We start from the raw sequence: 24,036 nt of genomic DNA, 5'->3' as shown, positions 1-24,036 counted from the left end.
CTGGCGTATGAAGTGCCGGTATTCCGTGAAAAAACCCTACCCTCGTCACTTCCGGTGCAGGTACGTCGTTCATCAGCTGAGCCGCTTCCCAGTGTGCATGCTCACTGCTGCAGAGGGTAGGGAATTATCACGGTGTAGTGTTTTTTAACGTTACACCGCGTCATTCATCAGCTGTTGCTGCGCGTCCCACTGCGCATGCCCAGCCGCTAAATTAAACGATCTCGGCTCCAGCCACTAAATGAAATTATCTCGGCTCCAACCTGTGAGACTTCCCTGATCTCGGCTCCAGGAAAATGTTAAAGCGGCGGCGGGTCTATGAAAATATAAATCACGGGTAGAGTGTTTTTTAACGTAACAGTCACTTTCACTGAGACTTCCCTGATCTCAGCTCCAGGAAAATGTTATAACGGTGGCGGGTCTATGAAAATATAAATCACGGGTAGAGTGTTTTTTAACGTAACAGTCACTTTCACTGAGACTTCCCTGATCTCAGCTCCAGGAAAAGGTAAAGCGGCGGCATCTCTGTGAAAATATAAATCACGGGTAGAGTGTTTTTTAACGTAACAGTTACTTTCACTGAGACTTCCCTGATCTCGGCTACAGGAAAAGGTAAAGCGGCGGCGGCTCTATGAAAATATAAATCACGGGTAGAGTGTTTTTTAACGTAACAGTTACTTTCACTGAGACTTCCCTGATCTCGGCTCTGGGAAAATGTTAAAGTGGCGGCGGCTCTGTGAAAATATAAATCACGGGTAACAGCTGATGAATGACGCGGTGTAACGTTAAAAAACACTACCCCGTGAAAATTCCGCTGTGAGCATGCGCACTGGGAAGCGGCTCAGCTGATGAATGACGTACTCACACCGGAAGTGACGAGGGTAGAGAATTTTCACGGGGTAGGGTTTTTTAACATTACACCGGTGTTCCGTGAAAAAACCATACCCGTGAGAAAACCATACCCTCATCACTTCCGGAGGGTATGGATTTCTCACGGTAGTTTAACTTGCGGCGGTTACATTATAACAGCTCCTCTGCATCATACCTCATGTCCGCTCCTTCCCCTGTCACTTCCCTGATCTCGGTTAATAAATATAAAAGCGGATCACGGAGCACAGATCGCCGTCACTTACATTTTATACACCCGCCGCCGCTTTTATATTTATTAGGGGAGATCAGGGAAGTGACAGGGAGAGGAGATGATTGATGTTGCAGCAGAACTGTTTTATTCTTACCGCCGCAAGTATTAGTGCCGTTAACATATCATACCCTCCGAGCATGCGCACTTGTGTACTTCTTTCTTCTTCAATTACGTCTCCGGGGCTCTGAGCATGCGCTCTGCTGCACTGCTCTTTCAGACCGGAAGTGACGAGGGGTATGGTTTCTTCACGGGGTATGGTTTTTTAACGTTACACCGGTGTTCCGTGAGAATTACCTACCCGTGAGAAAAACCTACCCTCGTCACTTCCGGTGCACGGCAGTGTATGTAACGCGAGCAGTTACATTAAAACTGCTGTGCTGCACTATGAGTCATCTCCGCTCCTGTCCCGGTCACTTCCCTGATCTCGGCAAGTAAATATAAAAGCGGCGGCGGTTGTATGAAAAGATAAATCACGGAGCCACCAGCCGCTTTTATATTTACTTGCCGAGATCAGGGAAGTGACCGGGACAGGAGCGGAGATGACTCATAGTGCAGCACAGCTGTTTTATGTCACCGCCGCGTCGGTAGGTTTTTTTCACGGACACCGAGATCGTTTCAGACTAGTGCGCATGTGTCGGTAGGTTTTTTTCACGGACACCGAGATCGTTTCAGACTAGTGCGCATGCGCACTAGTCTGATCCTCAGCTCTTCCATTAGGTATCCGGGGCTGTGAGCATGCGCACTTCTGCGCTGCTCAACTGTTCCTGGCCGGAAGTGACGTGGGTAGGTTTTTCTCACGGGGTAGGTAATTCTCACGTTACACCGGTGTTCCGTGAGAATTACCTACCCGTGAGAAAAACCTACCCTCGTCACTTCCGGTGTACGAAAGTGTCTGTAACGCGGAGGTTTACATTAAAACAGCTCGCCAGAAATATGAGTCATCTCCACTGCTATCCCTGACACTTCCCTGGTCTCGGCTACTAAATATAAAACCGGCGGCGGCTGTATGACAACATAAATCACGGAGCAGAGAGCTGCTTTTATATTTAGTAGACAAGATCAGGGAAGTGACAGGGCAAGGAGCGGAGCTTACTCATATTGCAGCACAGCTGTTTTAAGGTACCCGCCGCAATGGTAGGTTTTTTTCACGGTACAATCATCATTTCATACTAGTGCGCATGCGCACTAGGGGCTGTGAGCATGCGCACTGCCAGGGTAGGTTTTTCTCACGGGGTAGGTAATTCTCACGTTACACCGGCTTCCTGGTTGCATGTGCTTCCACTGTGGAGGCTCTCAAAATTTAGAGGGGAGGTTGCATTTTATATTGTAGCCGCAAATGTAGGCTAGTACCAAATAGCATATATAGTATATATAATAGCATAAGGTGCGGATCTCATTATAGCTCCATTTCTATGTTTTTTGTGATTACCTCTATCTGTTTATACACAGGTAAATGTTTGCCAGCAGTTAAGATGGCGGTACATTGAGTCTTCCTCCCACTATGGTAATTTGCAGAGTCACTTCCGTCCTCCGAGTGACGTGTATTGTGCGCCGGACGCTGCCCATGATACAGGGATTTGTGGAACTATTTACCGGGTGATCGAGGAGACTGTGAGAAGACACTGCGAGCACCATGATCACCTCGGCGGGTGAGGAGCTGTGTTTTGGAGGGCCGTGGGGAAGCCGTCTGCTATGGCGTAGTGTGAGGCGGTGTTAGCTGACTCATTGTTCGGTGGTTGTGGAGGCCTGATACCGGCACCGTACCGTGCGGTGTATAATGGGGGTAGGAGAGCAGCTGAGGGAACAAAGGGCAAATACTGAGCCACTCCAGTGTAGGCCTTGTGTCTGCCTACTCTTCATTTACTCCTCTTGTACCCACAAGGATGGGGGCTCTGCTCCATTCACCTGTATTCGCTGATTTCACACAGCACCAGACACACGTGTGACCTGTAATGGTGTGTGCCACCATCTCCTGGCTGCTGCTTCATGTACAAATTCTCTCTTCAGTCATTGCATACTGCCCTGCCTTCTGGTGCCACACGGGTTAACGGCAGCGTCTACCAGTCTGAAGGCCTTGTGCCACTCTCCTGCCCTCTTCTCTATTCACAGAACACAAACTATTATTGTCCTACAAAGCTATATGTTCTGTGAATGGGCAGGGAAGCTCCTGACATTCATCCCCACCTTCTCCAGTTACAGAACTCAAACTATTATTGTCCCACAAAGCACACAAAGGAGGGTAGCTCCTGACATTCATCCGCACCTTCTCCGTCCACAGAATGCAAACTATTATTGTCCTACAAAGCAATACGTTCTTTGAATGTTCAGGGAAGCTCCTAGCATTCATCCGCACCTTCTCTGTTCACAGAACTCAAACTAAAATTGTCCCATAAAGCAATACGTTCTGTGAATGGATAGGGTAGCTCCTGGCATTCATCTGCACCTTGTCCGTTCACATAATGCAAACTATTATTGTCCTACAAAGCAATATGTTCTGTGAATGGATAGGGGAGCTCCTGGCATTCATCCGCACCTTGTCCATTCACAGAACAGAACACAAACTATTATTGTCCTACAAAGCAATATGTTCTGTGAATGGATAGGGGAGCTCCTAGCATTCATCCGCACCTTCTCCGTTCACAGAACTCAAAATAAAACTGTCCCATAAAGCAATATGTTCTGTGAATGGAAAGGGGAGCTCCTGGCATTTATCCATACCTTCTCCGTTCACAGAGCTCAAACTAAAATTGTGCCACAAAGCAATACGTTCTGTGAATGGATTGGGGAGCTCCTGGCATTTATCTGCACCTTCTCTGTTAACAAAACGCAAACTATTATTGTCCCACAAAGCAATACGTTCTGCGAGTGGACAGTAAGCCTGCATTCACACTACCGCGGCACGACTCTGTACTACTTCAGGGGTCGACTTGTAAAGTCCCGTGCACCGCGACTTGCACGGACTTCATATAATGAATGTCTATGCAAGTTGCTCTGAGGTCGCCCCGAAGTAGTACAGGACCCTTTTTCGAAGTTGGAGCGACTTGTCACGCTCCTATTAGAACGGGTCCTGTAGCAGTCAATGGACCGCGAGGGACCGCGACTTGTCAGGCTGACAAGTCGCGCTAGTGTGAATGGACTCTAATAGTAGGAGTTCTGTGAATAGTGGAGGGGTGGGGGAGCAGCACAAGCTCTTCACATTTGCAGTTATTGCTGTTAAAGCGATTGTAAACCATCACCTTGTAAAACAACCAATTCAGTTTAAAATGGAGATGAAAGGCAAAACAAATTTGTATAGATCTAACAATACATTATAAATACTTTTTTTTTTTGTCACACTTAAATCAATTTATTTTTAGGGCAATCATTTTCATTGATGTACAGAGAATCTGGTTTTTAAAGCTACAAGGTCATGGCTGTACATAGAGCTTTGTGATTTTCCTGTAGCACAGTGTTTCCTAGTTACAGGGGACAATGGGACACAACTTAGAAAGTCAGTGTATAGTTATTGGGCAAAAAGAGACTGGGGGGGGGGGGGGGTCTGCAGTCAAGGGGTTACTTTGAGTCGCCTAGGGAGTTCCCTTGCAGGGATTTTTTTTTTTTTAGTTGCCGTGGGTTTACTACCACTTTTAATATAATAATAACAACATCCAAAGCTAACCACAACTCTGCCAGCAGCTGCATAACCAACCTCCCCTCAAAGTGTCACCCAGACTATCCTTTTCACTCCTCTCCAAAACCTCCTGCTCTCCAGCACTCTCATCACTTCTTCCTATGCTTGCCTCCAGGACTACCAGCTCCCACTTTCATTCGGGCCGCCTAGGCGACTCGAGCTGAAGTTCTCCTCTCCCCCTCCCTGCAATATTCTGGGACATGTCACAGGTCCCAGAATATTGCCTGGCTATTCAGGATGTGCATCGCGTTCCTGAACGCGACACAGACATTCGCAGTGCGCACCCGGCTGTGAAACCGCAAGCTGTCACAGCCAGGTGCCCACACTAGTATTAACGGCACCGGGGAGAGCTGAGGGAGAGAATTGAGGCTTCGGGCAGCCACATCACTGGATCGTGGGACAGGTGAGTTTGTGTTTATTAAAAGTCAGCAGATACACTTTTTGTAGCTGCTGACTTTTTTATACATAAAAAAATGGAGCTCAGCTTTAAAATAAACCTACCATTAAATTTATAGATTGATCATTTCAGTGGGCAAACGTACAAAATCAGCAGGGGATCAAATACATTTTTCCCTCACTGTATATCGCAGGACACAGAGATCCCTCCTCTTTACCCATGTACATGGATTGCTAAGAAACTGGGGCTGTGCTTATCTAGGAGAGGTTATGCCTGAGAGGGGATTATTGTCGGTTTTGCCACTGTCCAATCACCTGAAAGTGGCACCATAACCCTGTCATAATGGACATGTAGATGCCCTATGTCCCATGTGTAAAGGAAAGGATTTTTCAGGTAAATCAAAAATCCCATTATTTTGTGCTATCACGACCTGTGCCAAGTTTGCTGTTTGAGTCCCCACTGTGGAGATTCACCACTTTATTTGTACTGGTGACCATTGTCACTGAAACAAAAAGTGATAAGAAATCTCATTGTTTCACAGATAGCAATATTTTAACCTGGCATGGATTTTAACCCTTCCCTTCTCTGTCGGAGAGAGAAAAACATTTTTGGCTGCACATACACCTTATGAAGCCAATATTTTTGTTTCCAGTTTGGTTAACCACTTCCTGCAAACCAACTTACCTGTACATCGGCTTGCAGAAGTTGTTGAACCAGGATGATGCCAGCAGCTGCAGGCATCAACCTGGTAACATTTTTTTTAGAGCCGGCAGTCGGCTTTTTGGAGACGACAGCCGATGTGACTCAGCAGCTGCCCGGCCGTTATCCCAGTAAGCGGGAGGGGATGTGTAACCCCCCCCCCCCTTCTGCAGCTCTGCCCTGGTCTTCCGTCCCACAGAGAGACCCGAGCAACCAGCTGGCATGTCCACCTTCTGGTTGGTTTCCGGAACAAAGCCGGATTTGGCTTTGATCGGGTCTCCGATGTAGTAACCCGGAAGCAGCGTCACTTCCGGTTTACTCGGCTGCTTACGGCACCGATTTTAAAAAAGTGACAGTATTAAAAAATGCTTATTTCCGCATTTTGAATACTTTGAAGTGGAGGGGTATGGGGTCCTTCCATAAAGAGTACCTGTCATTGCCTATTATTTGCACGGTTAACCATCACATTTGAGTGATTCACACTTTGTCACTTTTGAGTCATCATTTTTTTGACTATTAGTGTCACACCATAGCACTTTAGTAGTCTTATATACAATTTATATATTTATTTATTGCATCATTTGCACATATTGCACATGAATTTTCATACGATATTGAGGCCAATCACGCTTGTAGGCCCCCTTGTGGTGTCTCCTGTACGTGCAGGTGATGATTCCCTCCTCACCGCTCCATAGATCAGTGTATAATAGAGGTATAAAAGAGATAAAAGCTCCCTTAAATGTAAACTGTAATCTTAAATTATTTTTTCTGATCTTTGCCGATCATTGCTGCTTACTTTTAATTGGAACTTTGCTATTTAATGGGAATAAAACCCCTTTAAACTATATTACTCTATCTGGAGCTTTTATCTCTTTTACACCTCTATTATACACTGATCCATGGAGCGGTGAGGAGGGAATCATCACCTGCACATCCAGGAGACACCACAAGGGGACCTACTGTGGCCCTACAGGCGTGATTGGCCTCAATATCGTATGACATGAGACCCATTACATCTGGTAAGTCACTCACCTTCTAATATACCACAGGATAAAAGAAAACCAGCACTTGCACTTTTAAGAAAAGTCACCAAAAATTGTGGAAAATATCACTGAGCACTTTCACCTTATCATCCAGTTATTTGAAGAAAATCATTTTGCATTGAAGAAAAACAACAAAAATTGGAACTTTCACTGTCACTTTTTTTTTTATATCACGCGATGAACTTTTAAATATAAAATTTTATGCTTTTTATGTCACATTTTTGATTCATTTATCACATGATTTATTGATCTATTTATAACATTCATCTCTTTAAGCCCGAGAACCGCAAGTGATGTTGGCGGTTGCTCTGGTCCTCCAAAGGCATAGAGCCGATTGGGGGCCCCCTTGCCTTCAGTCGACTTCCTGCCTATCCATCTGATGGATCAGAATGCTTCCGGATTTACCGACGGCTCCGGTAAACTTGGAAATGACTGGAAATTAGTGCGGAGGGGTATTAAATGTCGAAGTAATGACGTAAATGTACTGTGGGCGGAAACACGCAAAAATAGTTCTGCTAGCAGGGCAGGAGCTAAAGCCTAACTCCATGTTTACTTTTTCTTTAAATCGTTAGCTTTGGCCAAAATTACTATTTAGTTTACTAACTGATGCACCTGCTATCAGGGCTGTTTAAACTGTATGTAGCGTCAGCCTCCTTTCGTTGAGACAGAGATCATGACATCATCTGTCCACATCTCCATCTCACCCAACCAATGGAAGCCTTGCATTCACCGATTAAAAATACAAGGCTTCCTGTGAATTGCTGAGCAGCACTTGGCCCAACTAGGTTTTGTTTCAGCAGCCGCCAGGAACTCCCTGTACCTGTGCTTTATATTGTTTTAGGGCCGGTTCACACTGGTGCGATGCATCGCACTCCCGACTTGCAGGAAGTTCACACTGCCATATGTGAACTGCTGGGAGTGTCCATCCAACGTTAACGACACCCCCCAGATTAGTTTGCATATCGTAATGCTAACTGTCAGTTCAGACCGGAATCGGATTGTTTAGGTGTGAACACCCATGCGATCTGATTCTGGTGTGGACCAAAAAAAGGTCCTGCGTGACTTTGGTCCGAATGCAATGCGAATTCAGCCATACAATCTGTATGGCTGAATTTGCATCACACAGACATCGCATGTGATTTGCAGAGCAGTGCGGTGCAAATCACTTTGTCTCACTCTCGCACTTATACAGCGCTGGCAGTGGCTGCATCTATTGGTAAAGAAACAAGCTATTTAAAGCCTTACTCCACCCACCCACCTATGGTACTCCGAACCTGGAGTGGGGCTTTAACCACTTCCCGCCCGGCCTATAGGCAAATTACGGCGGGAAGGTGGTTGCATTATCCTGACCGGACGTCATATGACGGCGGCAGGATAATGCGCTCGGGGCTCACTGAGCGGCAAACGGTGCTGCGGTGTGTCACTCTGACACACCGCATCTCCGATCTAGGCTCTTTACCATGTGACCAGCTGTGTCCAATCACAGCTGGTCACATCACATAGTAAATAGGAAGTGCCGTTGATCGGCTTTCCTCAGTTTGTGCCTGACAGGCACAAGTAGAGGAGAGCCGATCTGCGGCACTCCTGACGGGGGGTCTGCACTGGTAATCAGAGCATTGATTTTCAGGGCAGACCCTTGGGGGGGGGGGGGTGCCACTAGAACCACCAGGGATGCCCACCTATGACCCCAGGGATGGCCATCAGGGCTCAGGGAGCCCTCCCCATCAGTGCTGCCCTGCCAGTGCCCTCCCCATCAGTGCTGCCCGCCAGTGCCCATTATTGCCGCCCATCAGTGCCCGCCCACCAATGCTGCATTTCAGTACCCATCAGTGCTGCCTATCAGTGCGGCATATTAGTGCCTCCCCATCAGTGCCTGTCAGTGCAGGAAAAAATGTATCTATTTACAAAATTGTATAACATAAACAAAAAAACTTTTTTTTTTTTTCAAACTTTTTGGTCTTTTTTTATTTATTTAGCAAAAAAGAAAAAACCCTGCGAGAATCAAATACCACCAAAAAAAAAAGCTCTATTTGTGGGAAAAAATGACATTAATTTGGTTTAGGTACAGTGTAGAATGACCGCGCAATTGTCATTCAAAATGCAACAGCGCTAAAAGCTGAAAATTGGCCTGGGCAGGAAGGGGGTGAAAGTGCCCGGTATTGAAGTGGTCAAAGTAAAAGTTAACAGAGTAAGGCTTCAAAGCTTGACTCTGAGCATCTTTTATAGTGAAAAAAACATGGAAAAAATATTTTCTTAATCTTACAGAACACAGACATGAATTCTTAGGCCATGGTAGCGGTATATAACCCATAGTCTTAGAATCAGTTCTTGCATCCTATACTGTACTCCAAGATATGGACTTCACAGTTTTTTTGTTCCTTTTAATATTTGTATGTAAGCAATGGTATTTGTATGCTGGAAAATGCAATGGTACTGACGCTCATGGCTCTCAGCTTCATCAAGTACTTGTCTGTGAGACGCCACTTCTTAGGAGGCTGAGAGCCAGAAATGTGACTCCTGCTGTAAATTAGGATATTGGCTTTCTTAAAAATCCCTTCATTTAAACTACAAAGGTGCTAAACATACTATAAAAAATCCTCATAAAAGGATAACTGAACACTGGTGTAAATAAGATTAAGGGATTCAAATGAATAACCTGCACTTCAAACTGACAATCTTTCTGTTTATAAAGTAAATGCAGCTGTCAGCAGTGTTCATGAAAGCCAAAAATGATTTATACATACAGGCTCACTTAGTTGTTCTCTTGTAATAATTACATTTCCCTAGGAAATAAGTGGCGTGTTTAAGAGAAAAAAAAAAAAGTTTATTTTTGGATAACCTTTAAAATTCTTTTTCTCCACAGTATTTATATTCACAACTGAGCAGCAGGAAGGTTCTATATTTGTTTATAAGACTGCACAACACACTTGCACTACAAAAGGGTGGGCTTTAACACTCACATACTGTACATATGCATCGCTGGGCAGCCAATGTTTGAGCTGAGAACATGCCCACATCACAAAAACCAAGCTGTAAAGACAGATTTTAGTCCAGAGCAAAGTTTATTAGCCAGCAGGACTGTCTCCGATCATGTGATCACTGTGACCGTGGTCACATGAATGCTGATACCTCTCGCCCCCTGGGTGGTAGGAACTATTTAAAGGGGTTCCTGGGGCAGGCAGGAAGGGGATAAAGTAGAACTAAACAAATTTTTTATAGCATGAGAGAATTGATTTTTTTTTTTTTTAAAGCATCTGTTGTGTCCCACAGCCAAAACAGGAAGTGAGAGGAAATCCCTGGTTGTCACCAAAACTAGTGTTCCCATTTCTCTTGTATTCCTGTTGTGGTGACAACCCAAAGTGTATTTTATTTTTATTTTTTCACCTTTCACTCTCAGTGATAAAAAAAAAAAAACCTGACAGGTGTTCTAATCCCTTCCCACTCTATCATAAAGTATATAAAAAAAATGGCTTTAATTCTACTTTAATGTATTGCAGCTTTCATGTTCTTAGATAAGATGGTTTTAGTTTTCAAGAACATTTTCAGCACGTAGAAAACATACCTGATGATCTTACCAGAGCGACCTTGTCACTTCCTGGGACAAGTACACTCTGGTGGTAAGGACCATGTTGTGTAAGTACCTGGTATTAGCCTTCGGTAGTCCCTGTAGTGCAGAGCTGCAGTGTGAAAGTAAGAAGCAGTACAAGGAGCCAATCAGTTCAAGGGCTGATAAGAAGCATGCTGATATGAAGAAAAAGCAGAGTAACAGAGAAAAGAGCTCATCAATGTGCCGCGTCTACTTCCATTGTCCAGTCACAGACTGAGGTGGGTCCAGGACAACCTGGGCTCAGAGGAAATAGATTGAGTGATGCTGCCCATCAGGATGGCCACCAGAATGAGACTAGCAATAGCAGCAGTATAAAGTACTGTTTGGGAAATTTCTGTATTTAAGCTGAATAATGCAGCAAAAGCTGATATTGTTATCTTATTTTTGGCTGAGGTTTTTCTTTTAGTGCATCAAAAGTGATTACCTGGATCAAACCTAATGCAAAGAGCATGATTAGATGATGACAGTATGAACTCCAGGGAAAAAATCCCTTGCAATGGGTTTCCCCCCCACACTGCAAGAGTTGAATCTTATTTTTATTTAGGTTAACAGGTAAATGGGCCTTTACTTGCCTATCTTCTCACTAACTATATTGCACAGAGTGGTTTCTTACCTTTACTTTGGTGATTTCCCGTTGGTGCTGTTCACTTCTCCTTTCTTCAAAGCTGTGTGCTACGAGGGCAGACTTGTGGGCCCCCTCCCGAGCTGGGCTGTGCTTGTCTATAGACACACACAGCGCAACTTGGCCATTCCCCCAGCTCCCTCTTTATGGGATTTGCCTAAAAAGTAGCAGGAGCTGATGTGTAACCTGTGAGAGCAGGAAGAGGGGAGATAACAGCTGCAGCCAGGCACTGTGCTGGATCAATAGACAAAGGTAAATGTTTAGGGGCAGGGGCTAGGAAAGGTGGGGGGTGTTAAAATTTCAAGTGGTTCTAAACCTAAATCATTTTTCTCTATCGCTCATTGACAGACGTAGTCTTCTTGATTCTCAAGAGCTGGGTTATGTTGTCTCCGCAGGAGTAGGACTAGGCAGAAAGACAAAACGTTCTGGCTCCACCTTAGGGGCAGTCCCTGAGGGTATATCCTCCCTCTCTCTGCTACAGGGAATCAGTTTTTTTCTGTCTAGTCAGGAGTAAGGACCTAAGTTCCTTGCTGGGATCTTTTGGTCCTGGCAAGACTTTTTTTCTTTAAGAAAAAGACATTTTTTAGGTAGTTTCTCCAGTGTTTTTTCCTGTGAGATCTTCAAGCAAAAATGCCGGACTGGGCGACACTTGTGGTCACCCCAGCCGGCCTACGAGCGCGCGCAGACCATGGCATTGCGCTTGGTCGGCCGCGACATATTCAAGTAAGTATGCGGGGCCGGGCGACGGGCTGGATGTTGAGATCCAGTGGTCACCCCGGTTTCTGCCTACGAGCGCGTGCAGACCAGAGCTCCGCGCTGGGTCGGCCGCGACGGAGTCCCAGTGAAGGGACTGACTTTGCGAGTTAAAAGTCTCGCTTGGACGCCAGGTACCAGAGAGTCGAGGCGTCCACAAACCCCCACCCCGGTGGAGAGGGTATTGTGAAGAGAGGGTGCCTGTCGGTTCGGTATGGTGAGTAAACGTTCCCTTTTTTCCTCATTATGAGGCAGTATATATTATGGGCCCCTCCATATATGGTCAGTATATATCTGATACTTACAAGTCCCCCTTGTAATACAGCATGTGTTTGTGGGAAGTGGACTTGGTTCAAGAGCTAACACTCTACCCAGCAGACTGTAACATTACAGCAGACATAGGAGGTATAATCCTACCTTATGTGCAGTGTATCTCTGTAGATCCATATGTCACCTCTTAGCAGAGTGCAGGTGGATGTGCTGGGAAGACGATATCGGCGGTCCGCCGCCATTTTGCCGTAGACCGTATGCATGTATGTCCTCAGGTCACGCCGGCCGCCATGTTTTTGGAGTCTTATGTCTCTTCTATGGGGGCGGCCATGTTTTGTGAGCCCAGCTACCTCGTGGAGGGCTGGGAACGCCGGAAGGCGTACACAGGGGGCGGAGCCACGCCTTCTACCCGGGAAAAAGCAAACAGCTCCTTCCAGTCTGTGTAAGACAGACGCTGACTGCAGTTGGTTGGAAACTGCACTGCATCGGTTGGTGAGCCTTGGGGGTCCCTCTCTCTCTCTCTGGGATCGAGAAGCAGGTACTCTGAGGGGCGCTATTGCGCTAGGGGGAGACACACAAAAAAAAAAAAAAAAGAAAACGTTTTTTTGTTTTTGCTGGCAAAGGTGTCCTGTATTAACATGGACCCTGCCACTCATGTATCTCCTCCGGATCCCCTCGAGGGGTCTGCGGGATCCTCCAGCACCCCATTGACAATTGAATCATTGTCAGCTATTATGGAAACGTTTGTGTCCCGGGTGGAAGTGGCTTGTCAGGGACAGGGCGCAAGAAAGCGACCCCCGCCTAACCCCTTATTATCTGAAACCTCGGATTCAGACTCTGAGCCTATTTCTGCAGTTGCAGGTACTTCATCTGGGATTGGTGTCTCGGGTCCTGTCTCTTCAGACAGTGAGGAAGATGTTTCGGCATCCGCCATAGCCCGAGAGGAAGCGTTGGTAAACGCACTCATTGTATCTGTTCAAGAGACCTTAAGGTTACAGGGTATTCCATCAGAAATAGCTGAAACTGAGATCCCTTTTGGGACTAAAAAACGCATCAAAGTGGCGAAGGTTTTTCCATTGCCCAAATGTTTTGGCAATCCAATCGAAGAAGAATGGCGTCTGCCAAAACGCACGTTTACTATTTCTAAACGCATTGACAGGCGTTATCCGTTTGAGGAAACCCTTATTAAGAAATGGACAGAACCACCTGTGGTGGATTCACTAATTGCTAGATTGAATAAAGCCACGGTTATTCCTTTAGAAGACGCTCCGTCTTTTAAAGATCCAGTGGATCGCAAGATAGAAGCTATGTCTCGCACCATGTTTTCCTTGATTGGATCAGCTTTCAGACCTATAATAGCTATTGGTCTGGTTTCGCAGGCTGTAACTGAATGGACCAAGTGGTTACACCGGGACTTAGAAGAAGTCCCTCAGGCGGTATCAGATTTGTTGGAACAAATGATACAGGGGTTACAGTTTGTGTGTGATGCGGCGTTAGACGCCACTCCATTAATGGCGCGAGCATCAGTCTCAGCAGTGGTTCTCAGGCGTACACTGTGGCTAAAAGGTTGGTTAGCCGACCAAGGTTCCAAAAAAGCATTGGCTAATATCCCCTTTTCAGGAGAGCGTCTATTTGGAGCCAACTTAGATGAGATCATTAAGGATCTCATCGGTGGAAAGAGCACCTTTTTACCGCAAAATTTTAAAGTTAGAGGAACTCGTCAAAGACGAGGGCCTTCTTTTTCTGCTCACAAGAGGTTTTTTCGTCCAGCGGGTGAAAAAACTAAGTCCTCCAAAGCTCCTGCAGGAGGCGTCAGGGGTCGTTGGTCGGGCAAGCAAAAGCCCGCCCCCTCCAGACCTGAAGATAAACCATCCAAAGCCTGAAGGTGCGCCCCCACCCATAACTGGGGTGGGGGGACGTCTTCGCCGGTTCCCGGATCCATGGCTTTCCAGAATCCCGGACAAATGGGTTTGCGAAGTCATAAGGTCAGGGTACAAGATCGAGTTTCGATCTCTCCCACCGGCGCGATTCTTCCCTTCCAATATCCGACTATCCTCAGATCGTTTAGAAGATCTGCGGAGAGCAGTCACAGATCTACTACAACAAGGAGTGGTAGTCCACGTTCCTTGGACAGAACGGTTTCAAGGGTTTTATTCAAACCTATTTACAATACCCAGGAAAGAGGGCAAAGTGCGTCCAATTCTGGACTTAAGAGCACTCAATTCTTTCGTCAACATAAGAAGATTCAGAATGGAGTCCATTCGCACGGTAGCAGCCTTCCTGCATCCAGGGGATGTCCTAGCGTCCATAGACATCAAGGACGCCTATCTTCACATTCCCATTTTCGCAGGACATCAGCGTTTTCTACGCTTTTCCGTAGAGGAGAACCACTATCAGTTTGTGGCGTTACCTTTCGGTCTCGCCACGGCTCCGCGGGTCTTCACAAAGGTGTTGGCCCCAATGTTGGCACTTCTGCGCCAAAGAGGTATATCGATTCTAGGTTACCTAGACGATCTTCTGCTTCATGCAGAGTCTCCTCAGACCTTGCTACAAAACATAGAAATTACTATGATTTCTTTACAGGAATTCGGGTGGCTGGTGAACCAGCAAAAGTCATTTCTGGTTCCCACCCAGAGGCTCGAATATCTGGGTCTAATTCTAGACACAGTCAGGACAAGAGTTTTCCTTCCGGTAGGGAAACTCCGAAAGATTCAATCAGCAGTCCAGTTGTTACTGTCCAACAGCTGGTCTTCCCTTCGGACTTGCATGAGGGTTCTGGGGTTGATGGTGGCTTCCTTCGAAGCAGTCCCATTTGCCCAGTCCCATACCCGAATTCTTCAGCAAGAGATTCTTCTCAGATGGAATCGGAATCCGGAATCCCTGGACAATCAGATACGATTGAGCAAACAGACCAGAGAGTCTCTGGTTTGGTGGCTTCGGTCTCCAATGCTCAGCCAGGGAAAGTCATTTCTGCCAATATATTGGACGATAGTGACCACGGATGCCAGTCTATCCGGATGGGGAGGAATTCTTGGTCAGTTATCTGTCCAGGGACTTTGGTCCCCGGAAGAATCCAGGTTACCGATAATTGTATTGGAACTGAGAGCGATCAGACTTTGTCTGATTCACTGGACCGAGCAGCTCCAGGGCAGCCCGGTTCGGATCCAGTCGGACAATGCCACGGCCGTGGCTTATGTCAATCACCAGGGGGGCACCAAGAGTGTCCGAGCGGCCAAAGAAGTGGCTTGCATTCTTCGCTGGGCGGAACGATTTGTTCCAGCAATCTCTGCGGTGTTCATTCCGGGGGTGGAGAATTGGCAGGCAGATTATCTCAGCCGTCAGACCCTGGATCAGGGGGAATGGTCCCTCCATCCAGACGTTTTTCACCAGTTGTGCCTACGGTGGGGCACCCCGGATGTGGATCTGTTGGCATCACGATTCAACAGGAAAGTTCAGAGATTCGTGGCTCGCTCCCGCGATCCTCTAGCAGAAACCGCAGACGCACTGATCGCCCCGTGGGGGCAATACCAGCTAATATATGCCTTCCCTCCTCTCGCGTTACTGCCAAGACTTCTTCGCAGGATAGAGGAGGAAGGAATCCCAGTAATCCTGGTAGCTCCGGACTGGCCTCGTCGAGCTTGGTACGCCGACATGGTCAGACTGGTGGCGGACGTCCCATGGAGACTTCCTCTCAGGGAGGATCTACTGTCTCAGGGACCGATCTTCCATCCTGCTTTACGATCGCTGGCTTTAACGGCCTGGCTATTGAGACCCAGGTGCTGAAGGACAAAGGTTTGTCAGCTTCAGTTATTCCTACTCTAGTTGAAGCAAGGAAAGCGACTTCCAGAAAGATTTATCATCGCACATGGAAGTCCTACATTGCATGGTGTGAACCTTTGGGGTTCCGTCCTCGGTCTTATTCGATTAGTCGAATATTGGCTTTTCTGCAACAAGGGGTTGAGCAGAAACTGGCCTTGAGTACTATCAAGGGTCAGGTCTCAGCATTAGCCATCTTCTTTCAGAAGCCTTTGGCTACTCATTCCTTGGTGCGGAACTTCATCCAGGGGGTGCGACATCTGGCTCCGCCAGTGCACGCGCCGTTACCCCCCTGGGATCTTAATTTAGTGTTGTCGGTTCTTCAGAAACCTCCCTTTGAAGATATTAGGGAGATTCCTCTACCCACGTTGTCCCAGAAGGTGGCCTTCTTGGTGGCTATTACTTCTGCACGCAGGGTGTCAGAACTGGCCGCATTATCTTGTCGTTCACCATATCTGGTGGTTCATAGAGATAAGGTGGTTCTTCGTCCGAATCCATCCTTCCTACCAAAAGTGGTTTCAGAATTTCATCTGAATGAAGAAATTGTATTACCTTCCCTGTGTCCTAAGCCCAGTCATCCTCTGGAGTTTGCTTTACACTCCTTGGATGTGGTCCGGGCGATCAGGGTATACTTGAAAACGACAGACTCATTTCGCAAGACGGATTCACTTTTTGTGATCCCAGATGGACCCAAAAAGGGGTTGCCTGCATCTGCCGCGACCATTTCCAGATGGATCAGACAGACGGTAGTGCAGGCTTATTCTATTAAGGGTCGGGAGCCCCCGTTCCCTGTTAAGGCGCACTCCACTCGGGCACTTAGTGCGTCATGGGCCTTTCGCCATCAGGCGTCAGTGGTCCAGGTGTGCAAGGCGGCTACCTGGTCGTCGGTGCATACCTTTTCTAAACATTATAAAGTTGATGTAATGGCATCGTCTGATGCCTCATTTGGCCGCAAGGTTTTGCAGGCTGCAATTTGAGGAGACCAGTGGTCTACCTCGAGGGTTTTTTTCCGTTGGAAAATTTTTTCTTTAGTCTCATTCTTTGTTTATAATGAGCCTTTAAAACTTCTAGTTTGGCACCGTTTGGGCCTTCTAGATTGGATTTGATTTTGTCAATCCCACCCCTCATTTGTGGCACTGCTTCTGGATGTCCCAGCTCTTGAGAATCAAGAAGACTATGTCTGTCAATGAGCGATAGAGAAAATCGGATTTTTGTAAGAACTTACCGTAAAATCCTTTTCTCTTAAGCTCATTGACAGACGTAGTACCCGCCCCTCTATCATTGAGTTGGGTTGGGTTAAATTCTCTGTACTGCTTTAAACAGAACTGATTCCCTGTAGCAGAGAGAGGGAGGATATACCCTCAGGGACTGCCCCTAAGGTGGAGCCAGAACGTTTTGTCTTTCTGCCTAGTCCTACTCCTGCGGAGACAACATAACCCAGCTCTTGAGAATCAAGAAGACTACGTCTGTCAATGAGCTTAAGAGAAAAGGATTTTACGGTAAGTTCTTACAAAAATCCATTTTTAACTACAGCCTGTGCTGGTCAGTTTGGTGTATACAGCATGTATACTGTGCTGGTAGCATTATTCAGTCTGTAGGTATAATATATGCTGGTTAGTACTGTTCTGCTTCGTTTCTGCAGGAGAAATTATACATTAATCCTCAAGTTCACTAAAATAATAGCATTTGTACTTGGCAGCATGTTAACCTTTTAATAAAAAAGCTCAACCCGCATTTAGAACATCTGTTGTAAATTTTGAGGATGAATTGCTTCACAGTATCCATAGATGCAGGGGTCAATTTTTCTAAAGCTTTTTTTACTGCTTGCGAAGAATGTTAGTACATTAATTTTCACAATCTGGGCACAGGTGCATTTTATGAATCTGAATTACTTTGGAAATGAGAATGTTTGGCTGCCGCAGTGTGTTGGCACGCTGGGTATGGAGCTTTTGTTCAATTTAGACTTGCACTGTGTAATATTTATAATATGGAGACCAATATACTATCAGGCTTTTTATATGAACTAAGTTTAGCTGAATAAAGGTTTGACTTGGCAGAAATTTCAGGATGATCTGCTAATTGTACTGTTTTTATAATTTTACAGCTGGCATTCTTTCCCTTCTTGATGAAGATGAGCCCCAACTCAAGGTACGCGTTTTCTTAAATTTCATCTGTGTAATAAATCGGTTTATTTAAAAGTGCCACGGACCAGTACTCCCATGTTCCTTTTAATATGTTTTATGAAATTTTATTTAGACATGCTGAAAATGTTGTTTTTTTTAAGGCTGCATATAACATTTCTTTAGTGTAACTAAATTTTAAGGTTACAGATTCAGGCATTTTGGATTTGTTGGTTAGCTTTAAATTAAAGCTTTGCCTAAAGTGAGGGTCTATGTAAGGAGAAATTCTGGAGGATATACTTGTCCTGAGACGGAAGTCAGTATTTTAACAGAAAATACTGTAGGTCATCAAATAATGCAGTGCAGCTGCATTCTACATATGCCTTTTAGTACTTTAATGTTTTGCAGAAAATTAGATTTCTGGCTAGTTATGTGATCTGTTGCCTAGGCTTTTGGATTAATACATTTCAGCCAAAAGGGAGTAACAATTAAGACCCCTTTCACACTTGTGCGACTTCACCGCAATTTTGACGCAACATTTTGCCGCGATTTTGATGCGAGTTTAAGTGGGCTTATAATGTCTTTTACTCAAAACGCATCAAAATCATGCCAAAAGTAGTGCAGGGACTACTTTGAAGTTGGTGCGACTTCAAGTCGCACAGATATGAATGGGGCTCATTGCAAATAATGGAAAACGACTTGTCATGCGATTTTGCAGTCCCAAATTGCATGACAAGTCGCACAAGGTGATTATAACCAAATACCTAGGCATTTGGTATTTGGCTTGGTGCCATGAGAGTTGGGAATAATGTTTACCTGCAAAAAGAGGTATTGCAAGGTTTTTTAATTTTAGAAAGAAGCAGGGTGATCAAGATTAAGGTGGCGGCAGTTTAGCTTACAGGCCCACTTTAGGGGCAGAGATAGGTAAGGAAAAAAAAGAAGCAAGTTGTTACCCAGAGTGCATAATATTCCCACGGTTTACTAAATAGTTTGTTCTTCCTTTGCAGGAGTTTGCCTTGCACAAGTTGAATTCCGTTGTCAATGACTTTTGGGCAGAAATATCTGAATCTGTGGATAAAATGTAAGATGATAATGAAAGTATTGATTGTACTCTTCCTAACTGTCGATTTTTACAGGTTTTGTAGAGAGGGGAAGGGGGTGGGATTACATTCCTGACATCTACTAGACCAGTGGTTCTTAACCTTGTTGGAGGTACTGAACCCCACCAGTTTCATATATGCATTCACCGAACCCTTCTTAATTGGAAAAATAAAATATGATTTTTTCAAATTTAAAACATAGGTATATATTTAGGACAGTATATATTTATACATAGGTGCACAAAATGAACAAAACCATTACATTAACACTGACCGCTGACCATTTGCATTAACGCTGACCGCTGACCATTTGCATTAACACTGACCGCTGACCATTTGCATTAACACTGACCGCTGACCATTTGCATTAACACTGACCGCTGACCATTTGCATTAACGCTGACCGCTGACCATTTGCATTAACACTGACCGCTGACCATTTGCATTAACACTGACCGCTGACCATTTGCATTAACACTGACCGCTGACCATTTGCATTAACACTGACCGCTGACCATTTGCATTAACACTGACCGCTGACCATTTGCATTAACACTGACCGCTGACCATTTGCATTAACACTGACCGCTGACCATTTGCATTAACACTGACCGCTGACCATTTGCATTAACACTGACCGCTGACCATTTGCATTAACACTGACCGCTGACCATTTGCATTAACACTGACCGCTGACCATTTGCATTAACACTGACCGCTGACCATTTGCATTAACACTGACCGCTGACCATTTGCATTAACACTGACCGCTGACCATTTGCGTTAACACTGACCGCTGACCATTTGCGTTAACACTGAGCGCTGACCATTTGCATTAACACTGAGCGCTGACCATTTGCGTTAAAACTGAGCACTGACCATTTGCATTAACACTGAGCACTGACCATTTGCATTAACACTGAGCACTGACCATTTGCATTAACACTGAGCACTGACCATTTGCATTAACACTGAGCACTGACCATTTGCATTAACACTGAGCACTGACCATTTGCATTAACACTGAGCACTGACCATTTGCATTAACACTGAGCACTGACCATTTGCATTAACACTGAGCACTGACCATTTGCATTAACACTGAGCACTGACCATTTGCATTAACACTGAGCGCTGACCATTTGCATTAACACTGAGCGCTGACCATTTGCATTAATGCTGACCATTTGCATTAATGCTGACCATTTGCATTAATGCTGACCGCTGACCATTTGCATTAATGCTGACCGCTGACCATTTGCATTAACACTGCCCGCTGACCATTTGCATTAATACTGAGCACTGACCATTTGCATTAATACTGAGCACTGACCATTTGCATTAATACTGCCCGCTGACCATTTGCATTAACACTGCCCGCTGACCATTTGCATTAATACTGAGCACTGACCATTTGCATTAATACTGAGCACTGACCATTTGCATTACCAACCAACTAACCAAAAAAAAAAAAAGAAAAAAGGCTCTCCTAACTTTAAAAAAAAAAATGCCATACCAATACTGCACACTCACTCACTGTGTATAACTGTTATACACAGTGGGGGGGGCACCTTTTTAGTAAAACACTTCTCTGCAGAGGTATAGATAATTAGTAAAAAGGCGCTGGTGCTCTTTTGTGATATTAAAAAATATTTTTCATACAAAACATAAATAGTGTATAAAAACAATATAAATATATATATAGATAGATAGATAGATAGACAATAGTAAAGTGCAGGTGCTATCCTTTACTTAAGCAAGGAAATTAAATTATTCAAGTGCTTGCTAGTGTATTCACATAATACATCAATATACCATAATAGTGCATATAAAATTAATAAATCCAATTAGTAAAGTGCAAGTGCTATCCTTTACTTGTGCAAAAAAATAGCTTATCCAAGTGCTTGTTAGTGCATACACATAATAAATTTATATAGCATACAATAAATATATGTGCCCACTAGTACCGTGCTCAAACAAGTGATAAAAGGTGCTCAAATGATAAAATAGTCCAAGACAATTCATGCAAAAAATTGCTGTGCAGGTTTAATTGCTTGGATCTGTAGTGCTCCAGGTGGTGGGGTGTGTCACTCGTTGCCTCTTACCAAAATGAAGCAGGTCGTAAGGACCCCCAATGCCTGTGATCCCTTTATCTAGGTGGATCAGACCTCTTAATCGACTCCTTTTTTCCGAGTATCCTGCTCCTTTTCTTTTCGTGCGTTACTCGTACATGAATCAGTACATTCCGCATGTATAAAGACACACAAAAATGCCAAAAATAGTGTAATATTGTTTACTTTAATGAAATATATAAAAAACATATAGTTGGCTTCTTACATTTCGGTGTGCCCTCCTGGCACTGGGCAATTGGGAATTTTTATATATTTCATTAAAGTAAACAATATTACACTATTTTTGGCATTTTTGTGTGTCTTTATACATGCGGAATGTACTGATTCATGTACGAGTAACGCACAAAAAGAAAAGGAGCAGGATACTCGGAAAAAACGAGTCGATTAAGAGGTCTGATCCACCTAGATAAAGGGATCACAGGCGTTGGGGGTCCTTACGACCTGCTTCATTTTGGTAAGAGGCAACGAGTGACACACCCCACCACCTGGAGCACTACAGATCCAAGCAATTAAACCTGCACAGCAATTTTTTGCATGAATTGTCTTGGACTATTTTATCATTTGAGCACCTTTTATCACTTGTTTGAGCACGGTACTAGTGGGCACATATATTTATTGTATGCTATATAAATTTATGTGTATGCACTAACAAGCACTTGGATAAGCTATTTTTTTGCACAAGTAAAGGATAGCACTTGCACTTTACTAATTGGATTTATTGATTTTATATGCACTATTATGGTATATTGATGTATTATGTGAATACACTAGCAAGCACTTGAATAATTTAATTTCCTTGCTTAAGTAAAGGATAGCACCTGCACTTTACTATTGACTATCTATCTATCTATCTATCTATCTTGTTTTTATACACTATTTATGTTTTGTATGAAAAATATTTTTTAATATCACAAAAGAGCACCAGCGCCTTTTTACTAATTATCTATACCTATTTATTGTTTTCAACAATTAAAAGGGCAGCAGGTTTTAATATCTCTTTATTAGGGCTAGGCGCCTTCGCCAAATTTTTTTTAAGCAACTTCTCTGCAGAGAACACCACACCACCACATCTACCTACCTTAGTCCTCCTGATTCTGGGCTGGCTGCTGCGCTGGCCTAGTAGTGTGTGGCCTGCTCTGGCCTGGGTCTGGTGCCAGACTGGTGTCAGACTCACTCAGTGAGTCACTTGAGTGAGCCACCACTCACTAAGCCTCCTCCTAGGCCTAGGAGTTGAACCTCTCTCCCCTCTAGTCTCTGAGTCCCCGCTCTCACTCTGCTCAGTCTGTCCTTGTCCTCGCCGTCAGTGCACTGACTCACAGTGTGTCAGTGTCACATGACATGTGAATCACTCCGCCAGGTCCGGTCTCTGTACTGTGGGGATGTTGTGTGTTTCCATGACGACGGCGCAGAGCGGGAGCGGAAGGACACGCCCGAAATTGGAGAAATAGTCCCCGACAGCGAAGTGGTACTAGCGGAGGGTGTGCGTGTCATCACGAATCGTATGAGTCCTCCGCCGAACTCCAGAGACTGACTCACCGAACCCCTGGGGTTCGATCGAACCCAGGTTAAGAACCACTGTACTAGACTGATTTGTAAGCTGTTTCTGTGTATGTTTTAGGTTTAGGTGCAACAATACCTTAAAAAAAAAAATAAAATAAATAAATACATCCTTTTTTGTACACTATAGGGTTGGATTTGACCCAGTCTAAATTATTTATTCTGTTCATAACCATGGTGGCAAGACCCTTTCTCCACACTGATAGGCTAATATTCTCCCTTGCCATACTTCTGTATATATTGCTATTGACGATGCACTACAGTGTGAACAGAAATAAACATAATACACCTCCTAGGGATTCTCTACAGACAAGTCAAGCTGTCAGTAAGGAGGGAACCCACATGAAAGTGTTTTCACATACCCTGTGTTATGTGGCTTATGTGACATGGCCGTTTTTATATACTGGAATTTTTATATAAAACTATTCATGATACTCTGTCATGCTTTTCAGAAATGTGTGCTGCTACCAACTGAGTTGTGTTTCTTTAACAGTGAGGTGCTCTATGAAGATGAGAGTTTCAGAAGCAGACAGTTTGCTGCCCTTGTTGCATCCAAAGTGTTCTATCACCTTGGGGCTTTTGAAGAATCTCTTAACTATGCTCTGGGTGCTGGAGATCTGTTCAACGTGAATGACAATTCTGAGTATGTGGAGACTATTATAGGTAAGGTAATATCTGGTAATGTAGTACTCCGTAAGGGCCCATTCACAATAGAATGCAGTGCAGAAAATCTGCATTCTCGTGTAGTTTCTGGCTTCGCATTGCAAACTCTCACTGCCTTTGCGATCTTCAGCGGGTGTCAGTGACAAGTTAACGACACCCCAAACCTAGGTTGCTAACGCAATGCATTTGCTCACATCAGATGGGTTGGTGGTACAAAAGTACCTTTGATCTGAATGCAGTATTTTTTGTTTTTTTGTTGTGGTGTAGTGCAATTTTAGCATATTCAAAATGAATTGGTTTAAAATACACTGCACAGAACTGCAAGTGAATTGTACAGGAGCACGTAGCGCAATCCTTTGCGATTCACCTGCAGTTCCTAGTGTGAATAAGCCCTAAATTGGGAAAACATATGAAAGGTATGCAGTCTGTCATTTTTTGCTTTGGATATA

General features: G+C 44.7%; 1 protein-coding gene across 1 annotated transcript in view; it reads left to right on the top strand.

Annotated features, from left to right (window-relative positions):
• Positions 1-2,664: 2,664 nt before the first annotated feature.
• PSMD1 (proteasome 26S subunit, non-ATPase 1) overlaps positions 2,665-24,036 on the top strand; it is a 140,825-nt gene continuing 119,453 nt past the window's right edge. Inside the window, exons 1-4 of the mRNA XM_082251678.1 lie at positions 2,665-2,787; positions 18,120-18,163; positions 19,143-19,216; positions 23,418-23,587. Coding sequence (XP_082107804.1) covers positions 2,772-2,787; positions 18,120-18,163; positions 19,143-19,216; positions 23,418-23,587 — 304 coding nt within the window. The 5' untranslated portion in view covers positions 2,665-2,771. The remainder of the gene's footprint in view (positions 2,788-18,119; positions 18,164-19,142; positions 19,217-23,417; positions 23,588-24,036) is intronic.

Source organism: Pelophylax lessonae (assembly GCF_965119305.1).
Source record: "Pelophylax lessonae genome assembly, chromosome: 3".
Classification (NCBI taxonomy): Eukaryota; Metazoa; Chordata; class Amphibia; order Anura; family Ranidae; genus Pelophylax; species Pelophylax lessonae.
Note: the sequence above shows the minus strand (reverse complement) of the source record. Positions and strands in the feature narration are given on the sequence as shown.